Source organism: Eremothecium cymbalariae, chromosome 5 (assembly GCF_000235365.1).
Source record: "Eremothecium cymbalariae DBVPG#7215 chromosome 5, complete sequence".
Lineage (NCBI taxonomy): Eukaryota > Fungi > Ascomycota > Saccharomycetes > Saccharomycetales > Saccharomycetaceae > Eremothecium > Eremothecium cymbalariae.
The window spans coordinates 164,395-178,370 of NC_016453.1; the positions used below are offsets into that span (position 1 = coordinate 164,395).

The window sequence follows — 13,976 nt, forward strand, 5'->3', positions numbered from 1 at the left end:
GGGAATAGTGGGAATACTTAAAAACAGAAATGGCCCCTAACACAATCGAAGTTCCTCAACTACCCATCCCAGGGCAGGATAACTCTCTAAGACAGCCACAGATGGTTAGTATCGATGCACCAACCACCGACCAATATAACAGTCAACAGAAGACGGGGATGGACCTTTACTTTGATAAAACTTTAGAATACATGGACAGACATCCTATTATATCTGGTATTGGTGGGTTTGTCACTCTGTATGCTGCAGCAGGCTTGTATAGGTCCGTGAGGATTCGAATGAATGGTGGTAAAGGGGTGTCCACTTTTGCGAAAGGTGGGTTTGATTCTAAAATGAATGTTAAAGAAGCCCTTGCGATCCTAAATTTGAAGGAGAGCACGTTGACCAGGAAGAAAGTGAAGGACGTTCACAGAAGGATCATGTTGGCTAACCACCCTGACAAAGGTGGTTCTCCTTACTTGGCTACAAAGATCAATGAAGCCAAGGATTTTCTAGAAAAGAGAGGGATTAGGAAATAGATAGTTTGCCTAATTTAGATGAAATTGTATGGTGCATAGTATACGCGGCCCACATGCAAGGTTTTCTGTAAATAGATATAGACTAATTACAATAGATCAGAATGATGCGAAGATTAAGAGTATCGATATTAGAATAGTCCCACAGAGAGGATTATTACACGAGATATGCTCCAGCTTTTAAAATGTCCGATTCACATTTATTACAATTTTGAGAGATGTGCTTAAGATGGTATTCGAAGCAATCCACATGCCATGCAGTTAGCTCGGTTTCATCATCGTCAACGGTTTGATTCGCAACGCATCCAGTACAGAGCACACCTTGATTAACTATTCGCTGGCACGACTCGCAAGTAGTCATTGAATGTGTCTCTAGCAGGTATTCTTCCATTTCCAGCAGTAGTTTCAAATCAAGTCCATAGGAGCCCTTGTCTGTTCTATAAAGCCACTTCAGCTCACAGAGTTTTGACAGCAGCTTCTCTACTTCCGATGAGGAAAACTCTGTATAAGCCATCAAATGCATGGAACCAAAAGTGTACGTAGTTCGATAGGGCAGGCGAACGGTCTCATGTTCGGTACGCTCATACCAATCCTTCAAAATACGATCAATTTCAAGCTCTACCGGACAGTTTTCACTGCTCGAAGATTGTGAGATACCTTTCAAGGTAGCTAGCTTTTCAATTGTCCACTTAACAAACTCAATTTCTGATGGTCTCAGAGTGGTTGCTAACTCCGTTTCTTTCGTCGAATTGAGATTTACATATACATAGAATCGACTACTTGGTCTTAAGTTCCATTCGTTGTCAAAATTAGACATTACCTTCTGTGTAACATAATTTTTCCCCATGCCATGACTTATCTTTATCACTTTATAGTGTATCTTACTCAGTTTTAGATTAATCTCTGAAATATAATGCGATAGTCGTTCCAGCCAAATGTCTTCATCGAACCCTTCTTCCGTCACATCCACTTGTTCCAATTGTAGTAAACATGTCAACAGGACGTTTTCATGCAAAATTCCTCGAGATCGCAGGATATACTGTAACAACAACTTCCTCTTGACATCAGTAGATAACTCTTTTTTAGCTGCTTCCTCGATCATCTCACTTATGTCCCACCACCCTTGCTATTGCTCTATCTCAATCCCATTTTTCCACACACGAATGCTCAAATACGCTATTTATTTACTTCGTTTCATCGAATGTCGCCTGTATCTGCGTGAGGTGTCCGGAATGACCAATACGGTAAAAGAGGCCACAACCAGGAACTTTTGACACAATCCTGTGAATATAATTCTGCGTTAAAAAAATCTAGGAACTGCACTTTTTCCGCTGGTTTACCTATTCATAACGTGTATATCCTATCTTAGTGAATCGTAAAGAACTTTAGGTTATGTTTACAAATCTTAATAGCCAATTGTAATCTTTTTCGTGCCCATCAGCATAAATGAATTAACAGAAGCTTAAATATTACAGAAAGAATGAAATACTTCAACAGAAACCAAATGCAGCTTAATAGATGATGTATATACCTACATAAAGTGTCAGCTATTGAAACCTTTCATTGTAATCAATAAAAGTTTGTGTGTCTTCTTCGTCGGTTTAATTGGTTGATATGGCGATTGTTGGCAGTTGAATATTACGGAAAAAATGGCAAGGTAAAAAGCTGCAGATGGAGTAGAATATACAGGAAGTAAAGAGTATGAGCAACCACCTTTATACATATCCAAGATTAAAGACTAAGCACAGCAAGTGATATAATTCGATATTTAAAAAGTTAGCGAAGATCAGTTGGTTTATTGTATTATAGATAATTTCAAACAAACGTGTATCCGTTAATTATATCTTGGAGATTGACCTTTTGGAACTGCGTTTCATTTTTAATGGGCGATAAATATTCAATAATGCGAATACAGTCTCCAATAACGCCAGACAGTTCACTAAGAACATCAAATGGGTATAGTGAGAGCTTGGGGGGTTTTCGAAAAGTTTGGTTGAAGCTAGATGATTTTTCAGACGTTCCGATTGTGGAGGAGAAACAGAGTGAAGGGTATTCTCAGTTTTACGTTAGTCAACCTGTTGCAATAAACTTCAGTGAGGATGACACGATCGATGACATTAAGCAGAAATTCTTGCGGAAGTTTGGAGGTTCCCGATGGGCACGCGAGCAGAATAATGCATGTGTTTCTATTGGGTTTTATTGCGGATGTGGCTACAGTGCTGTTTCTATGAGTAACGCCTGTTTAACTAAAGAGAGCCCACCGGTGTCTTTATCAGGAGAGCTTGTTGCACCTAAAGCAACTAGAATAACCCCTTTAGTGGGTTCCAACGAGAATATGGGATTTATTCCATCCTCTATCGACAGTTTCCCGATATACGAGCCAGACGCGCTGAGACTGAAAAGTAGCTCTTACTCTCCTAGATCGAAATGTATGCCTTCAAGCAGAGAGGGTTCTCTATCACCGCTAAACTTATCCCATATCGTGAAAAATGTAAATTCCTACAATCCCTTGGAGTCATGTTTAATTGGCCAACACTTTCCGCATAAATTGTCTCCACAGTACTCTTCAGACTTCTCGCCTCAGCATAATCGTAACTTCCACAAACTGGTCAACAATAGTGTCTCATTCAACCAACAAATAATAAATGGCTCACTAAAGCAGCACCATAGTAATATCTCTTCCAGTACTCCAAGAAAAAACAAGCAACTACGATCCCCACATAAAGTCTTCTTTGAATCCGAAGAATTGGTATCTTCAATATTGGAGACGTATTTTGGAGGAATCCAGAGGAGTGAGGATGCATTAGTGGTGATTTTTGATGATGCTTATTCTCCGGTTTCTTCAAGGCCACCTGTTACCCCTTTGATAGGACAGAATGATAGCTTCATCCAAGGAGGAGCTACGGTGGGCACATCCAGTCATATAACGCAGGGAGATGATCAACATCAGAGCGACATAAATATATCTTTAGAGGATATGGAGAAGAATACGTCTTTTCCAGACCTTAATAACGATTTTCGTTCAAGACAAATAATGCCAATTTCTCCACAACAAAAGGGTTTTAAGTTAATTACAGATATTGAACAATTACAAAGTTTGTCTCATTCTTTTGATGATAACTACACAGGTTTAAGGCAAGCCATCCTCCTGCTTCCAAAAAATTTCCAGGGTGAACTAACATTACAAGTAAATGACAAAGGGTTGAAGAAACATATCTACCGATCACCGAAGTCAAGCCCAGCAAGACATGTGGAATACAAGCCCATAGGACCTATATCGATACCTGAATTAGAAACAAATAGAAAACATATGCCTTTAACAGTACCACGAATAGAACCAGATGCTGAATCAATTAAGCCGCATATGTCGATGCCAATGCATCCATCATCACCAGTATCTTTTGTTGAGCAGGAATCACACATAAAACCTTGTGACCAGATGGGTTACCTTCATGCGGATACCGACGGAAGTCCAAATTATAGGCCATCACCAATCAAACGGACTCGCGATAAAGTGTTTCCTAAAATCAACGTGTTAATTGTTGAAGACAATATCATCAACCAAGCAATCTTGGTATCTTTCCTAAAAAGGCACAGGATAAGTTATGAGATAGCCAAAAATGGTGCTGAAGCAGTTGAAAAATGGAGACAGGGAGGTATACATCTAATTCTAATGGATTTGCAATTACCCTTGTTATCAGGATTAGAAGCAACTAAGCAAATTAGAGATATGGAGAAACTGAATGGTATAAATAAGTTCCATAAGTCCGATTTAAAACCAGGTCGTGATACCAGTCTTGATCTAGATAGATCAAAATTTAGATCTCCAGTGATCATTGTTGCCTTGACTGCATTTTCTTCGCATGCTGATAGGAGAGAGGCATTAGTGGCAGGGTGCAACGATTATTTGACGAAACCAGTAAATTTGGATTGGTTAAGCAGCAAAATAACTGAATGGGGTTGCATGCAGGCATTGATTGATTTTGATGGTTGGACGAAGGGTGAAAGACGTATGACGGACAATGTGCTACTAAAACCCCAAATATCTTCGAGGGTGTCGCACAGTTCTGTAACAGGTTCAAACAAATCCAATAACGCAAACTCGACCACATCTCCGCGATCTGGAACCGCTACGGGAACTCCTGGAACTCCTGTGGGAAATAGTCAGACCACCTTAATACCTTCAAGCTCCAATTCCATAAATAAGGTGATTAACCTTTCCGATTCCCATATATTGACGGCTGAACCTAAAGATAATAATGTAATGTAGGCATCAGAGCAAAACGTTTCAATTGTAGACTCGTTATTACTCGCACTCCCTTCCCATAATGACATTGGTGTTTTAGTTAATTTTAAATCCATGGATTTAAACTATTAGTACAATCATATTAATATTGATATTAGTATATCGATAATTTAAGTAGCTTAGTCCATATTGTAATATTATGTATTTTATCAAAACTCATTATTTCGATAAAAGCTGTCGTAGCCTTTTAGGCACATTCCGGGTAATGCACCCCTATAAAAGAGCAATAGATCGTTTTATCAAGAATGAAGTTGAAGATCAAGACGGATAATGCTATAATAAATATACAAAGAGGTATTTAACAGGATGTCAGATCAATGGATATTTACTGAGTATACGGCTAATGAACTACAGGCAGAGTTCCGGTCAGATAACTCCAAGAAGCTCAGAAATGTTGCTAACAGGAAAAGACATGCGTTAAGGAAAATCATGGTCAACTTAACAATGGGTAACTACAGTGAGATGGTGAAGTTGTTTCCGGAGGTAATTGAATGTATGAAAGTGGATGATGATTTGGAGGTTAAACGTATATGTCATGATTATTTGATTACTTTAGGTTCAGCTAAGCCTGAAAAGGTGTCTGAGGCATTGCCAATTTTGCTTCGAGACCTCAATCAGACGACAGATGAGCAGTTGAAAATAATGGCATGCAGAACTATATGTTCTATACCTCTACATGAAACGGTGAATGAGGCGTTCAAATATATCTATGATTTAATATCTAAGAATTCTCCATATATCCTTCTGAAGAAAACCGCTATTAGTGCGTTACCAAAGTTAGATTTATTTGACCATTGTAAAACAATGGAGATTGTGGAACTACTTTATTCAGAACTACAGTATGCGCAACAGGATCCCACTGTTTTAACGTCAATTTTAGATTCCCTTTATAAAATCCATGATCAGAATGAATCCATGGGTCAATTAGTAATTTCGTATGAGGTTTGTGAAAAGATGCTTTTAATGCTATCGAAGTTAAATGAGTGGGATAAGTCAATTTTATTGGATCATTTGTGTATCAGTTATGTGCCAGAATCTCATGAAGAAGCTCATAAATTGATTGAGATTGTTGTACCACAATTACAACATGCTAATAGTTCCGTTGTTTTGAATTGCCTTAAACTCATCACTTATGCCAGTAATTACGTTGAGTCGATCGAGCAAGAGCTCGTTAGCAAAATATCAAATTCTGTTATTGCACTATTGTCGAAGCCTCCTGAATTGAAGTTTTTAGTGCTGAGAAATGTGATTCTGATATTGCTAAGCAGGGATAGAAGTTTCTTAGATCTGGAAGTTTCCTATTTTTTCATAGAATACAACGACATGATTTACATCAAAGACACTAAATTGGAAATATTATATTTATTAGCGGATGCAGAGAATTTGCCTCAGATTCTGAATGAACTTAAGGAGTATGGGACGGATATAGATATTCAGATGTCAAGAAAGGCCATTAGAGCTATTGGAAATCTAGCGGTAAAGTTAGAATCATCCGTCAAAGAATGCGTTAATGTACTGATTGAACTTTTAGGTTTTGGTGTTGAATACATTGTTCAGGAAATTGTCTCAGTAATTAAGAACATCATGAGGAAGTATCCTGACGATTTTGCATATATTGTTCCAACTTTAACTGAGTATATTGACTCTATAAAAGAGCCTGAACCAAAATCTGCATTAGTATGGATTATATCAGAATATTCTGATATGTTAACGAATTTCCTTGACTTATTTGGCGAATTTGTTTATACTTACAAGGAACAACATTTGGAAGTGCAATATACAATTTTAAATTGCATAGTAGTGTACTTTGTCAGACACCCATCGGAAGAGTCTGAAAAATTGTGTATTCACGTTTTAAAATGCGCTACAGAGGAGCTTGATAATCCCGATTTAAGGGATCGTGCATTTATTTATTGGAGGTTGTTAACGTTTGCCCGCCAGCAATCTAAAGCAGGTTTAAATGATGAGACTATAATTGAGATTATAGATGGTAGATTGCCTCTAATTGTTCTTAACAACAAATTGGATCCCTATATTATCGAAGAGCTCGAACTAAATATCGGTACAATTGCTTCTGTTTATTTGAAACCAGTATCGCAAGTATTTCGTATGAGCAAACCAAAATCTTTGCCAAAGAGTCCTGCTTTAAACCAAAATAAAAATGAACTTAGAATTTTTAGTGGGAATTCTGATCTAAACTCGAAACTCTTCGATCATAAACAATCATTTTATCGTCAAAGTAACGATAATCTAGTTAAAACAATGGATGATTATGACAAACCTGCAGAAAAAGTTAACCAGCTTAGAAAAAGAGCTTCGACTCTACTGTTGTCAGGAACAAAACTTGGTAGAAAGTTATCGATGAAAAAACCGTTTTAAGTTCTAAAGCACAACAATAAATGTGCCTTTTTCTAGTCTATTTTCTATTATATACTTTACATTTATAAAGTCAATAGTTTAAAAAAGGAGTATCTTCACAGAACTTTTTTTTTTAGAAGAGTGTTTAGTACCTTACACAGCAGAGTACCATCTTCAGAAGTAAATAAAGAGTTGGTTTTTGGATCCAGATATGATGCATCTAATATAATGTCCAATTTATGCTTTCCTTGAAAAAACAGATCAGTTTGTTCGAAAAGTTTTGCCATCCTAGCAGGAGTAGATATATAATATTTAATGGCAGTGGATGGTGATTCCATTTTTTTTATTTTTTTATTTCTTCTATTATCGGTTGATGTTAAAGTTCCCTTGCCCAATAATCTATCCACCTTTTCCAAATCTTCTTTTAATTTGCTCTTGGAAAACAGCTTTAAAGCACTAGCAGAGCCACCAAGACTCCTAAAAAGATCGGCTACACGAATATTCGATACAGCAAACACAATTGCCATTGGCGCTTTACTGTAACTGTTGGCGAATTCTTGGAACGTTGCTAAATTACGTCCCTTATCATAGCTTTCAGTCGACACAAAATCTGACTTCTTAAGGTAAATTTCTTCCAATTCCAGGGCACTAAGGTCCGGGTTCTTCTCTCTAATAACACTCGCAATGTAATCCACTATTGCCTGTGGACTTTTGCCAGGAATTTGCTTCTTCTGTTCAATTTCAAATTCCATTCTTTCCTTCTTCTTTTGATGAAGTTTTGAAGCTGAAAGCTTTTTCTGTCTCTTACTAAGAGGCTTTTGACCACTATTCATATCATGATCCTGGTCGTCAGAAATAGGTCTTTTGTCACTTCTGCTAGTGAAGGAAGCTTTCTTGATTGCATTTTCTTCATTACCCTCTATATTAAGTTGTTCCTTACTACTGGTCTGACCGGTAGCATCGCTATAATCAAAGATGGGTTCTAACTCATACTCTAAACCCTCGTCCAATTCATCACCATAAGACATCTTCTTTGAGCTAATCACTATATTAACAGGTATATATTGTTGAGATAGAGTATAAGATGGAGATGAGATGGATCTTGCAAAAGAATGCAGAAAAGAAAGTTGAACTTTCATTTTGAAGGTGCTTTACCATTACCCGGCTTTGAATCACGTGGTAATTGCAGCGGTATATCTAATTCACAAGCATTAATGAGGAATGCACTTCCAAACGAAACCATATATTCTGGAAGAGAATGATATCACTATGATTAGGCAATGACCGTTATTACTTTTCAAAACTTATATTATCGCTTAATTGAGCCCTTTATATCTGATTTTTAACGTAAAGTAAGATATATTTTTTGGAGTAAAAAGCTTTGAAATGGGATAACAACTTCCCAAATAGGATTCACACATACAACTGTTTAATGCTTCAATCAAGGGTTTTCGCTCAGCTGGAATTCTGTAGATGATATTCTAGATGTACAAAAGTTGCGAGTCACACTTTAGTCAGTGGTTTCTATTTTAACTACAGCTAATTGCCGATATTTTACATAGCTTGTGTAGTAGGATTTTTGTGTAATAATCTCTGTCGACCATGACGCGACTTCTGTCACTTACAAATTGAATCTCACAGCAACAAATATCTGGCAGCACATGAAATCTATATATCTCCGGTGATAAAACAAAAGAATATGAAGCTGTGAATGCTCTATATGTTTTACTGTGTACATTCTGCCTGCTTGGTCACATAACGAGGAAAAACTCGTTCTTAGAATTGCATGAAAATGGCGCTGTATTATATAATGATCTTTGTCATCTTTACAAAGAAAACAGAGTAAATCAATGTTGAAGCAGAATACTCCAAATTAAATGGAATGACGATAGAGATGACGGCCACTAAGAAGTTAGTTATCCGCATGCAGCTACCTCAGTTAATAGCTAGTGCTAATTACAAGAAGATCTAATTTTTTTATTTATAAAAAGCAAATAAGGCATAGCACGTTTTCAAGGGTTTTTTACGAAGTTAGAAAGAATCATATTAAAGAAAATCAAACTTTAAATGTATTCAGGTCAACTTGTGTCTGTTTTTGGTATTATTTTGTTATTATATTATAACATTCTGTCTCGAGAAACGTCAGGGAAGTTTTAAAAAGGCACGGTACATAATAGAAAGCGCTGCGAAGCATATACTCGACGGATACGTCCAAAGAGCGACATCACAAAAGGGATATAGATATATATATTAACTAGAATATAAGATAGTTTGATTTTATCTGGTCACAAATCTGAACTACAAATCAAGGTTGAACCGTAAGTTGTACAAAGGGCAAACAAAATATGAAGCTCGTCGGCTTGATCTTGTGTTATATTGGAATCCTCGAGAAAGTTCGAGCAACATCAGGGAATAATAATGACGGTGTTCCTCAGTTAAGTAAGGATAGCTCTGTTTTATCAATTAACTCTCAAAAAAAATTCGTGGTAATTTCTCAATCTGAGTTACTTAAGAATAACTCATTACAAGCGCCATCGGAAAGTTCAGATGGAAGTTGGGAACTTAATAGTGTCCAACCAAAGAAAGGATTTTTTAGTGAGAGATATACGATTCATCACAAGGAATTAAAGGCACAATTCCGTAAAGATTACCCGTTTGCAGCTTTGGTAGATACATTTTTTGGTACCGAAGCGGGTGGCCATATGTTTCCTGGCACAACGTTACCATTTTCCATGGTTAAAATGGGCGTTGATGTCGTTGATACTATTAATACTGACGCTCATGCTGGTTACCTAACGAATGGAGATGTTGTCGGAATTTCGTTACTTCATGAATCTGGAACTGGTGGTACACCAACTTATGGGGTTGTGGCACAATTACCAATGATGGTTCGTGATGTAGGAGCCGTTGATATTACAAAACAACTAGGTTTCGAAAGAAGTAGCCCCGATAGTGGTCATATTGGTTATTATAAAGTCCGGTTAAATAATAGCGTTATCGTCGAATTTTCCTCTGCAGATCGCTCCGGAATATATCAATATAGATTTCCAGCAGAAGAGTCATTACGTCCAGTCGTAATGGTTAATGTTACACATCATCTTCACAGTTTTGGCAAACCTTGGTGGACACAGAATTTTGAAAAAGGATATATCCAAGTAAGTAAAGATTTAAAATCTTATACTGGTAAAGTTATCATATCAGGTGGCTGGTCAGATCCTGCTGCCTGGGCAGTCAGTTTTTATGGTATATTTGATAAGCCTGCTAGATCTATAAGAGCATTCCAAGGAGGAAAGTCTGTCAATGGATTAAAAATAAACTTTGTGAATGATCAGAATAGGAATTTTGGAGTTCTTTTCGAATTTGATGAGTCGGTAAAGGTTCTCAAGTCTCATGTTGGCGTCAGCTTCAACAAAGATAGTGGGATTGAAGATGCAAAAAGAAACATAGCGATAGATTACCCAGAAGAACATAAGTTTGATTTGGACTGGTCAATTGAAAATGCATTAGATCGTTGGAATGACGACGTTTTTAATAAAGTTGAGTTAGTTGTTGATCAAGAAGATCCAGTCGTTGTAGAAAAGTTACTCACATCACTATACGGCGTACATATGATGCCAACCGATAAATCAGGGTCAGAAGCACCTTGGGACACATCTGAACCTTATTATGATGACTGGTTCACAATTTGGGATACATTTAGATGCTTACATCCCTTATTTAATTTTTTCAACCAGGACAGAAGTGCTGAAATGGTTAGAAGTTTGATTGAAATTTGGCGGCAGGAAGGATTTATGCCAGATGGAAGGTCTGCAAGTAGGTCCGGAAGGACTCAAGGTGGTAGTAATTCGGATATTGTGCTTGCTGATGCATTTTTGAAGAATATCACCCACGGAATTGACTGGGAAGACGGTTTTAAAGCTATGCAAACAAATGCAGAGGTTGTACCACCATATATCATGGATTCTAGAGCAATTGATTCTACAAATAAATATGGCCGTGGTGCATTAAGTGACTGGTTAAAGTATGGTTATGTTAGTAAGAGATTTTCAAGATCTGTGACGAGAACAATGGAATACGCGTACGATGACTTTGCCCTCTACCAAGTTGCTAAAGGGTTAGGGAAGAATGAAGAGGCTAAAAGGTATTTGGAGAGATCCAAAAATTGGCAAAATCTATGGAACCCTCATGCTTTCACAGTAAGGTATAGTTATACCGGTTTTATTCAGCCCAAAGATCAAGAGGGTAATTTCGTAAATGAGAAGTATGATCCGTTATCGTGTTATGGTTGTTATTGGGAAGATGACACATACGAGGGTAAACCTGTTGAGTATACATGGAATGTGCCATTTGACATGGAACAATTAAAGTCATTTATTGGTTCGGATGATGTGTTCCAACAGAGGTTGGATCACATGTTTGGTCTTTATGGCGACAGTCTTGCAGATATCGGTAATGAACCCAGCATGCTAACACCTTACTTATACAATTTCATCAATCGCCAAGACAGAACCGCTGAAACAGTCACCTACTTAATTGATACGTACTTCAAAACAGGTCCGAAGGGTCTACCAGGAAATGCTGATGGTGGTGCATTGCAAGCATGGTTATTCTTTGGTTTAATTGGTTTCTATCCAATAGCAGGAACTGACATTTACCTACTTTCAAGTCCTAAGGTATCATATGTAAAGTTTAAGAACTTGCCAAACTTAGGAGAGGTTGAGATCATTGCCCACAACCTATACCCAAGTGGGAAGAAAGATGCCTCATCAAGAAACATCTATATTAAATCAGTGACAGTGAACGGTTATCGACTGACACGGAATTGGCTCTTCCATGAAGAGTTGTTCAGTGAAAATGGATCGTCTGTAGAATTTGAAATGACTGACAAGCCAGTCCACTGGGACGAAAATGGACATGTTCCACTAAGCTTAGGCCATGAAGGGTGACCTAACTGGTATTCTCTATTAAACTGCTATATATATTACATCATTCATTTTAGCTTCAAATAATTGATCATCACCAAGTACGTAGTTTACTATTGGAGGTTTGAAGATACAGGAATTCTCACTTTATTCCACCGTCATCTAGAGACGATGGAGTTGTGTACATAGCTCGTGTAGAAAGGAATAGAGCTGCAATTTTTTACCAAAGGGCGTCAACTATAAGATTTCAATATGAATAGTGACTCAGAAGATGAAATAGTAACATCTGTGTCTGTGAAAAGAAGTAGGGAGAAGAATAGGGCGAGATCAAAAGTTATCAATGGTAGGAAGAAGCATGTACGAGTAAGCGATGACTTTGATGATGAGGACCAGGGTGGTAGGGATGATGATGAGGAAGAAAATGCAGAGGATCAACTGAGTGATGACCCTTCGTTAAATAATAAAAGAAGGAAAAAGAAGCTGAATAAGAACCTTCAAGGTGCCAATGGGGGCTATTCGTGGGAAGACGAGATTCAAAGAAGTTGGGATTTAGTGAAAGTGGATGATGACGGTAATATGGCAGCGTTAGTTGCAAGCATTATAGAGGCTAGGAAAAAGAGGTCCGCCAAAAAGGATATCACGCCTTACCAGCGAGGTATTATTAGGACGTTAATATTAGTTATCGATTGCAGTGAAGCAATGATGGAACGAGATTTAAGACCCAATAGACATGCAATGACTGTTCAATATGCTATTGATTTTATTCATGATTTCTTTGACCAGAATCCTATATCTCAAGTTGGTATTGTAGGGATGAGAAATGGCATAGCACACTTGGTGAGCCAGGTAAGTGGTAACCCACAAGAACATATAGAGGCTTTGAAGTCAATTAGGAAGCAAGAACCTAAGGGTAATCCATCGCTGCAGAATGCGTTGGAGATGGCTAGAGGATTGTTGTTACATGTGCCTTCCCATTGCACGCGAGAAGTCTTAATAGTTTTCGGAGCTTTGTCTTCTACTGATCCAGGCGATATTCATCAAACCATCGGCTCTCTGGCTCACGAACGCATTCGTGCCAGGGTTATTGGACTTGCTGCACAAGTAGCTATTTGCAAAGAACTTTGCAAACAGACTAATTACGGCGATAATTCTTTTTATGGTGTTATACTAAATGAGACTCACTTTAAGGATCTTTTTACAGAAGCTGTTACCCCACTCCCTGTAAACAAAATAAATAAAGGATTTACTCTTGTAAAGATGGGTTTCCCTACAAGAATTTTTGAAGAGACACCCTCATTTTGCACCTGTCACTCAAAACTGGTTTATGGTGGATACTTTGTCCGAACTGCAAGAGTAAAGTCTGTTCATTACCTACCGTCTGCCCTTGTTGTGATTTAATGTTGATATTGTCAACACACTTGGCTAGATCCTACCACCATTTAATGCCAATCAAAATATTTCAAGAAGTTTCAGTAGAAGAGACATTTCCAACGGAGAATTGCTTTAGTTGTCAAAAGAAATTCCCAAAACTGAGGAACCACAAGACTCGAGATTTGTTAACAAGCTCACGGTACCGTTGTGAAAGCTGTACTCGAGACTTCTGCATCGACTGTGACGTATTTATACACGAGATTCTACATAACTGTCCGGGCTGTGAAGGTCGAGCAGCAATATAGTTCTTTTCTAATATGCATGTTTTTTCATGTAATGGGTACTTTAATCCCCCGTTAAATTTTTTCAAGTTCAATCAATTTTTGCAAAAAACAAAAAGCTCTAATCAGACTTGGTCAGACGGTCATTTCAAAACCAAAGATAGAGTAACAGATTTCTATACAAAGAAGACGCTTGTTGCATAAAACATAGATCGCTTTTTGA

At 37.7% G+C, this 13,976-nt stretch overlaps 6 protein-coding genes and 1 further gene across 6 annotated transcripts; 5 read left to right on the forward strand and 2 right to left on the reverse strand.

The window, feature by feature from the left end:
- Positions 1–29: 29 nt before the first annotated feature.
- PAM18 (Pam18p) lies at positions 30–518 on the forward strand (the record flags this gene model as incomplete). The annotated part of the gene is made up of 1 exon (XM_003646634.1): positions 30–518. One exon carries the CDS (start codon positions 30–32, stop codon positions 516–518), a length of 489 nt encoding a protein of 162 aa, XP_003646682.1.
- A 154-nt stretch (positions 519–672) lies between these two features.
- On the reverse strand, positions 673–1,617 carry NSE1 (Smc5-Smc6 complex subunit NSE1; the record flags this gene model as incomplete). The annotated part of the gene is made up of 1 exon (XM_003646635.1): positions 673–1,617. One exon carries the CDS (start codon positions 1,615–1,617, stop codon positions 673–675), a length of 945 nt encoding a protein of 314 aa, XP_003646683.1.
- A 780-nt stretch (positions 1,618–2,397) lies between these two features.
- SSK1 (mitogen-activated protein kinase kinase kinase SSK1) lies at positions 2,398–4,785 on the forward strand (the record flags this gene model as incomplete). Its single annotated transcript, XM_003646636.1, has 1 exon — positions 2,398–4,785. One exon carries the CDS (start codon positions 2,398–2,400, stop codon positions 4,783–4,785), a length of 2,388 nt encoding a protein of 795 aa, XP_003646684.1.
- A 342-nt stretch (positions 4,786–5,127) lies between these two features.
- APL1 (Apl1p) lies at positions 5,128–7,200 on the forward strand (the record flags this gene model as incomplete). The annotated part of the gene is made up of 1 exon (XM_003646637.1): positions 5,128–7,200. The coding sequence occupies one exon, from the start codon at positions 5,128–5,130 to the stop codon at positions 7,198–7,200; it is 2,073 nt and encodes a 690-aa protein (XP_003646685.1).
- A 95-nt stretch (positions 7,201–7,295) lies between these two features.
- CMS1 (Cms1p) lies at positions 7,296–8,318 on the reverse strand (the record flags this gene model as incomplete). The annotated part of the gene is made up of 1 exon (XM_003646638.1): positions 7,296–8,318. The coding sequence occupies one exon, from the start codon at positions 8,316–8,318 to the stop codon at positions 7,296–7,298; it is 1,023 nt and encodes a 340-aa protein (XP_003646686.1).
- Positions 8,319–9,524: 1,206 nt separating this feature from the next.
- Positions 9,525–12,125, forward strand: Ecym_5080 (uncharacterized protein; the record flags this gene model as incomplete). Its single annotated transcript, XM_003646639.1, has 1 exon — positions 9,525–12,125. One exon carries the CDS (start codon positions 9,525–9,527, stop codon positions 12,123–12,125), a length of 2,601 nt encoding a protein of 866 aa, XP_003646687.1.
- A 228-nt stretch (positions 12,126–12,353) lies between these two features.
- On the forward strand, positions 12,354–13,777 carry Ecym_5081 (the record flags this gene model as incomplete).
- Between the last annotated feature and the right edge of the window lie 199 nt (positions 13,778–13,976).